The 7,854-nt window shown below is 57.2% G+C and overlaps 1 protein-coding gene across 1 annotated transcript in view; it reads left to right on the top strand.

Moving 5' to 3' along the window:
• PRR12 (proline rich 12) overlaps window positions 1-4,355 on the top strand; it is a 22,558-nt gene extending 18,203 nt beyond the window's left edge. The window contains 5 exon segments of the mRNA XM_025048789.1: window positions 734-859; window positions 947-1,044; window positions 2,831-2,977; window positions 3,070-3,165; window positions 3,377-4,355. Coding sequence (XP_024904557.1) covers window positions 734-859; window positions 947-1,044; window positions 2,831-2,977; window positions 3,070-3,165; window positions 3,377-3,523 — 614 coding nt within the window. The 3' untranslated portion in view covers window positions 3,524-4,355.
• The last annotated feature ends 3,499 nt before the right edge of the window (window positions 4,356-7,854 follow it).

Genomic DNA, 7,854 nt, shown 5'->3' with positions numbered 1-7,854 from the left:
TTCGGCCTACCCAGCCTTCCCTGACCGCCCCATCCCCTCTCCTCTTACCCACAGCCCTGGCCCTCCGCCCCCTCCGTCTCTGTATCTCGTCCCTACCTCCCTGCTCCAGTCTTATTCTTTCTTACCCTGATCCATGACCTTGACCTCTGGACTCACCCATCTACTCTATCCCCGACATGGCCTCAGAGGGGCCTTTCTACACTTATCCTCACCCTTCCCTGCGTACAGCCCTCCATGGCTCCCTAGTACCCAGCGGGAAAAGCGCGCGCTTGCCCTTTCCATCTCTTGCTGGAGGCCCCGTGTGGTCTGCCCCGCACCGATACGTGCATTCTCTGGCCCTATCTCTCTCTCAATCTTGTCCTTTGTGATCTGATCTCTCTGACTTGATTCACTGGTTTGGAAACCAACTATGCCGCTTCTTTAGCCTTTATTGCAGCCGCCTGAACTAGTCAGACATGAGGTTCACCGGCTTGGAATGCTCTTTCCTGTCACTCAAGACTCAGCTCTTGGGTGACCTTGAAGACGCTTTCCCCGACTTGCCCCTACAGCTCCTCACAGTGCCTGTGATTCTGCCAGCGAAGCGCGTTGCTTGTCAGTCTCCCACAGTCGACTTGGGCCTCCGAGAGAGCAGAGATTTCTCTCCTGGTCCCTGGCGCCAGGAACACGGTCTGCCACACAGGTGACCTCAGAAGAAGTCGGAACAATGGGCTCATGTCCCATTTTCTTCCTCCAGAGCGGGCCGTGCCCGGGCGTCTGCTGAAGACGCGGGCGATGCGGGAGATGTACCGGAGCTACGTGGAGATGCTGGTCAGCACGGCCCTCGACCCGGACATGATCCAGGCCCTGGAGGACACGCACGGTGAGCTGAGGCCTGGGGAGGAAAGAGCGAGGGACCCGGTGCATCGTGGGGCCGTGGCCCTTCTGACCCTCCCTCCTCATCTTCCAGACGAGTTGTACCTCCCACCCATGCGGAAGATCGACGGCCTCCTGAATGAGCACAAGAAGAAAGTCCTGAAAAGGCTGTCGCTGAGCCCAGCCCTGCAGGTGCGCGGCAGGCCTGGGCAGGAGTGCCTGGGTCCCCGAGGCGGGCGTGGAGGACACGCGTACCCCTCAGCCACTGCGGTGGTCCCCAGAGCATCCGGAGGGGCAGTCGTTGGAAGGGTCGGCCGTGGCCGGGAGGCGGGTTGGGGGTGGGGCTGTCAGGGGTTTCCGGTAGCCCCGCAGGTCTGGGGGTGTTTCCGGTACCCCTGCAGGTCCAGGAGGGGGGTTTCCGGTACCCCTGTAGGTCCGGGGGTGTTTCTGGTACCCCCGCAGGTCCAGGAGCATTTCCGGCAGCCTCGCAGGTCTGGTGGTGTTTCCGGTCCCCCTGCAGGTCCGGGAGGGGGGTTTCTGGTACCCATGCAGATCCTGGGGCGTTTCTGGTAGCCCCGCAGATCCTGGGGCGTTTCCGGTAGCCCCGTAGGTCCGGGAGCATTTCCGGTAGCCCCGCAGATCCTGGGGCGTTTCCGGTAGCCCCGCAGGTCCGAGGGTGCGGGGTCAGCTGCGATGCAGTGGAGGGGCCGTCGCGAAGGTCTCGGTCCGGCTGCTGCGAAGGCCCAGCCGAGTGTGGTTAAGGGAGCGCACGTTTGGGGACAAGGTAGCCGGGCCTGCGCCCGGGGCCCGCTCAGATTCTCGTGGCTTCTCCACTGGCGTAGTGCGAGCTCTCAGGAGTCAGGCTTCAGTACCAAGTGGTCCAGTACTCTCCCTCTGAGATGGCCCAGGGCTCCGGGGTGGGTGATCGGGGCGGCGCCAGGGGAATTCTGGAGTAGAAAGTAAATCGGGCCCCAGGATCCCAATGGGGATGTTAGTGTTGGATGTTAGGTACTGAGAAGTTTGGGGTAGGATGTTAGGGTGACTCGGAATCCTGGGACGGAATGTTCATCCGCCCGGAAAAGCCTAAGACTAGTTCTGAGAATTCTAGGATGGACTTCCGGCCAGCTCTGAAAATCCTTGGTGAGCTGTGAGTCAGACCCAGAAAATAGGGAATATGATGTTAATCTGGTCTGGAACCCTGGTTCCGGCGGAGGGGGGCGAGGATGACTGAGAATTTTGGAACTGCCAGTCCGGCTCTGAGAGGTCTGAGGTGTCAAGTCAGGGTTGAGAATTGCCTTATAGAACACAGACACACCTTGTTTCGCAGATACTGCATTTTTTTTTTTTTTTTACAAATTCAAGGTAAGACCTTTCACTGGCAAAACTATCACAACTCCTGAAGGCCCAGATGACGGCCAGCATTTTTAGCGATAAAGTATCTTTTAACGAAGGTGTGTCCCTTGTTTTAGACAGAATGTTACTGTACACATAACAGGCTACAATGTAGTATAAATGTAACTTTTATATGCCGTGGGAAACCACAGATTAGTGTGATTCAATGTATCGTGACATTCGCTTTATTGTGGAGGTCTGGAATCGAACCCGTGACGCCTCTGAGGTCTGCCTGCATCAGGGTGGGTCCGAAGGTTATGGGATGGAACGTTAGTGCGCTTTTAGAATTCTGAGATCGGATGTTAGCTTGCCACCGAGGGTCCTGGACGTGAGGCTGGCTCTTAGAATTTTGAGTACAATGTTAGGTGTCCCTGAGCATCTTGGGCCGGGCCCCAGATGGGCCTAGGCTTCTGTGTCCTTGGAGGAGAAGAGGACTTGCTTCCGAGTGTCTCTCTTTATCTGCAGCTGGGGGGAACTGAGGCATCTGAGGACTCGGGGAGCTGGAGAACTGGGTGGCGGGTTTGGGGTGTGTGGGTCCAGGAAACTGTTCGCTGACCCTTCGTCCCCCCCACCCCCCGCCCCGCAGGACGCCCTGCACACGTTCCCCCAGCTGCAGGTGGAGCAGAGCGGGGAGGGCTCCCCCGAAGATGGGGCCGTGCGGCTGCGGCCGGCCGGGGAGCCCTACAACCGCAAGACGCTCAGCAAGCTCAAGAGGAGTGTGGTCCGAGCCCAGGTGCGGGCGGGCAGGGGCGGGGCCTGCGGGGTGGGAGGAGGGGCCGCCCATTGCTGGGCGGGGCCTGAGGCTTCTCCACCCCATCTGCCCAGGAGTTCAAGGTTGAGCTGGACAAGTCGGGATACTACACACTCTATCACTCACTCCACCACTATAAATACCACACCTTCCTGCGCTGCCGGGACCAGGTGAGTCCGCCACAGCGTGCGTCGCCCTGGGGTTCTGCCTCGCGCTCTTCCCTGGACCCGGGAGGCCAGACTCCCGGCCCCTCCTCCCTCAGACCCAGGAGTCCCGCCCCCAGCCCCTCACTCCCTGTGACTCTGATCCCTGAGCCCCCTGCCCTCTCCCGCCCCAGGCCCCAGAGGCCACCTGCCCCAGCTCCGTGTTTAACCCCCGCAGACCCTGGCCATCGAGGGCGGTGCGGAGGACCTGGGCCAGGAGGAGGTGGTCCAGCAGTGCATGCGGAACCAACCGTGGCTGGAACAGCTCTTCGACTCCTTCAGCGACCTGCTGGCCCAAGCACAGGCCCACAGCCGCTGTGGGTGACCCCCTCCCCCGGCCTGGGGGGGCCACCTCCTCCATGAGCGGAGAATTGGGACGGAACTGTGTCCTCAGGCACTAGCCCCCAGGCCCTGTTGCCGGGGAAGGCGGGGAGTCGCTGGTCAGGGTGTGTCCATGCTGCCCCCACTGGGCAGGGTTCGAGTTCGACTCCCCCCCCCCCAAGCCCTCTCCACTCCCTCCCCATCCTCCTACTGTCCGGTGTACAGAGAAATTATTTATATATATGTATAAATGTCTATTTAGTACCAGTTTCCCTCCCCTCCTGCCCCAATCCCCCCTCCACGGCCATAGCCCTGCCCCCTCCACCTTGTACATAATGTATAGGAAAAGTCTATGTATGGTTGAGGGGGGTGGGGCGGCTTCAGAGAGCTGGGGGACCCCCTCCCCCTGAGCCCCCCCTTACAGGCCAAGATCTTTGCTAAAGGCCATTCCCTCCCCAGGGCATTCGGCGTCGGCGGGAGGGGGAAAACGCATCTTGTTAATTATTTTTAATCTTATTTATTGTACATACCTGGGGCGGGAGGCTGGGGAGGCGGAGAGGGGAGAAGGGTCCCGGTCCCCTCCCTTTGCCTCTTCCACTCCGTTTCTACTGCGGTTCGTCCGTGTCTGCCCTCAGCGCACACACCATCCCCATCCCGTTGTCGTCTGGATGTGGTTCTATTTTTTATCGGTCTCCCCTCCTCTCTCTCACCCTTCTGCTCCCACCTCCCCCACCCCACCGTTGTCTCTTGCTCTTTCTTGGGCTTCTGTACAACTCAACTTGTACACACTGTGTACACACAACCAGCCAAACGAAAACCCAACGGCAAACACTTTATCGGCCGGCTGGAGTGGCTCTGTCCTGCGGCGTCTGGGTGGCCCTGGGGAGGCACGGGCAGAGGGTCCGGAAACGGAAGGTGGCTTTTCTGGAGCCCCCCGCCCCTTGGGAGGTAGTTGGGCTGGGGTCATTGTATTCGTCATGTCTCGCTGTGTAACAAATAGCCCACCCCAATATTTAGTGACTTAAAACAAGAAACATTGATCATTGTACGGTTTCTGAAGATCAGGAATTCAGGATCGGGTTAGCTGGGTGATCCTGGCCTAGGGTCTGTCACGAGAGTTGTAGACAGGTCGTCAGTCAGGGTGGCAGTCAACAAGGATTTAGCTGGAATCGCAGGATCTGCTTTTAAGGTGGCTCACTTGGAGTGGCTGTTGGCTGGAGGCCTCAGTTCCTTGCCACGTGGACCTCACCCATAGGGCAACTGGAGTGTCCTCACAGCATGGCAGCCAGGTTCCCCCAGAGCGCGTGATCCAAGGGAGAGAGCCAGGCGGTAGCCACGAGATGTTTCTGTCATCATTCACCACTGCTTCTGCCACCTCTTCACTAGAGGAGACCCCGGGGCCCCCAGCACATGCTCAGTGAGAGCGGAGCTGAGCATAGGACTTTTTGGATGTATTTTTAAACGAGTACGGGCAGTGGCAATTGTCAGGAGTTAACCAGCTTTCTCTCGGCTCCCTGATGTAGAATTGGGGGTGGGGAGGTCTCTGTGTTCTGGAGCCCCGAAACCACAGGGTCACGAGTGAACCGACAGTTGTGAGGTGAGCATGGAGTCTGTTCTGTTCCCCAGCCTCGCTGCCACTCGGCGCGTGGGCCAGGACCGCCCCCCCAAGAGCGTGAATGGAGACGCTTGGGCTCTGTCTCAGATCTACTGAAGCAGAACCCACTTTTTGGTAAAATCCTGGGAGGATTCTAAAGCATAGTCGAGTCTGAGGAGTCATGTTCTAGAACAAGGGTTGGAAATATGAAGGTCCAAAGGCCGTGTTCTCGAACTCAGCCTATAAAGTAGTGATAAGCCACGGTTACAGAGCCCAGACACTGCGAAAGACGGACTGTCGGTATTCTAGAACCCCGGTACCGGCATCGCGATGGCTGGTCAGTAGGTAGAGACCCAGTGTGAAATTTAGGGGAACGTCGTCAGCATTCTAGATGCCCTTCCAGGAGAAGAACCTTATTCTAGAACCTCGATGTCTGCACCATCTCCAGTGCTCTTGATAACTAGAGCCCTAGTTTTATCGAATGGAAGATGGGTAGTAACGTTTGAGAACTATAATGGGAGAGTCAGCGAAGGGCCGTGGATTTTCTAGAATCTTAGTTCAGAGCAATGCGAATGAGCCATTAGCATCCTTGAACCATGACCCGTAGCATGTTGAGGGTGCAGCCTTTGAGCGGAAAGGGCACATTGGGGCCAAAGATTCCAGAGTCAGCGTTGTCCCAGTTTGGAGCTCTGGGGTAGAAAGTGGATGGAGTGGCCAGAAGGTGGACGGTGGGGTTAGAATCACCCTGTGATTGGCCCTTTGAAGTTCAACGGCCCAAACCGAATCTCAGCTCCGGCACTAACCAGGCGAGTTGGAGAATAGCCCCCATCCTCAGCTTTGTCATCTGTAAAATGGGTTTTTGTCAAGATAAAAGGAAACGTGTTTGAAGCACTCAGCTCCTACCCGTGGCTGGAGACCCCGAGAGACTTGTCGGAGGTCCAAGAGGTGACAAGAAGGGAAGAGGGGACAATTGTGATGGATGAAGAGATGGCCATTGAAACCTGGAGAGACGTAATCATTGTCAGGGCCTGCCAGCACCCAGGGGAGGGCGAGAACCAGAGACGCCTGGACACACACACGTGCCTAGCGAGATGCCAACTAGGTGGGCCCCACACCAACACCGTTGTCGAGCTTGGAATGGTGGCTGCGAACCTTCCAAAAGTGGCTGCAAGTAACCGTGGGTGTGTCCGTGCACCTTGTTCTGGGGGCAAGCGGTAGCTTTCGTCAGCTTCTCCAAGTGCATCTCGGTCCTTCAGGAAGTGGGCTGTTCCCACCCAGAACTTGGCCCCGTTAGACAATGCAGGAAGGTCTCAGACCTTATCCTAGGGGAGTGCCTCAGCCCATGGCTGGGGCCTAGATGGAGGTGTCAGAGCTTGAGAAACTGATAGGAATATCCCCCCACTAGCCCCTCCCTATCCCACAGGGGTGGGTCCCTGGTGAGCAAAGGTTCTGGGGGAGGGTGAGTGATCTTGTGGCACAATACATCGGAGCAAGGCTTATTCCCAGGGCGGAAGGTTGAGCACAGGCCAAGGATTCTGTGATACTGAAACCCGGAAAGGGACATTCAGCTAATCATTGTTCTAATCTGGAATACAGAGGGACATTCATGGTTCTGGGGCAGAACACTGGGGCCTTGGTCATCGAGACTGAGCACTTAGTATGTCCCAGGCGCTGCTGTGTCCATCCCTGTGGGCACATTGGCTCCTCAAGGCCTCTTGCCCTGGGAAGCTGGATAGTCACCCCCATTTTACAGATGTGAAGACTGGGAGGCACTCGGCAGAGGTAGTGAGGCCCATACAGGACCGTAATCTACTGGGGGGGGGGCGGCGGACAGAGTGTTGGTGACAGTCAGGTGGAGGTCTAAGTTCCAGGGTCTGGGGACACGAGTTGAGGTCTGGCCCCATGTGTTGAGTAGGTGTTGGGGTTCAAAGATACCTTTCACAGGGGCTTAGGTTATGGCTGAGCAGTGGTCTCCAGGTCTGGCTCCAGCCTCCCAGGTAGAACACAGAATTGGGGTTTCTGGGATGAATGTGGGGGGAATTAAGGGTTTTCAGACCGAAGTGTGTTGGCAGCTAATTTGCGGTGGCCTTAAAATGCTCCACACTGAAGCCCTCCCAGGAGAGAGGCTCGGATGGGGTGTATCCACACCGGCCCCACGTTGGATTCAGAGTTTGGACCCAGGCGTCAGCCCAATTGGAGCTTTCTGGAACTGAGAAATCGCCAGCCGGCTGCTTGGACACACCATTCCACCCACCTGCCCTATCTCCGTTCTCCAACCCAAAGGGCTTTCTCAGTGTACACCGGGGGTGGGGGGCAGGCAGAGCTTGTAGCTGTTGCTGGCCATTTCCAGGCTCCAGTACCTTCTAGAACTCCACTGGCCACATGCGAATACTGAGCTCTTGAAATGTGGCTAGCGTGACTGAGGAACTGTGTAGCTTCTGGCTACCCTATCGAACAGTGCATTTCTAGAATGCTCCAGGAAAAAAAAAATTTCTTTTTCAGACATTAAACCCCATCCCAGCAAACGTCCACCAAGACAGAAAAGGGTGGACTCGTCCTGTTGAAGGGGATGTAGGGGTCCAGACGCGAGGCTCGCTTTGTTTTTCGAGGTCCCCACACCCCCGCTAGGCAGAGGGGTCCAGATCCACTGGTCCTAAGTGGGGTGAGGCTTTAGCACGTGTGCCCAGAATTCACCTACCTCCCCTAGCTCTTTTCCCTTTAAAAAAAAGAAAAGCACTTCC

Source organism: Pteropus alecto, unplaced genomic scaffold (assembly GCF_000325575.1).
Source record: "Pteropus alecto unplaced genomic scaffold, ASM32557v1 scaffold41, whole genome shotgun sequence".
Lineage (NCBI taxonomy): Eukaryota > Metazoa > Chordata > Mammalia > Chiroptera > Pteropodidae > Pteropus > Pteropus alecto.
The sequence above is the reverse complement of the archived record's forward strand: the minus strand, read 5'-3'. Positions and strand labels throughout refer to the sequence as shown.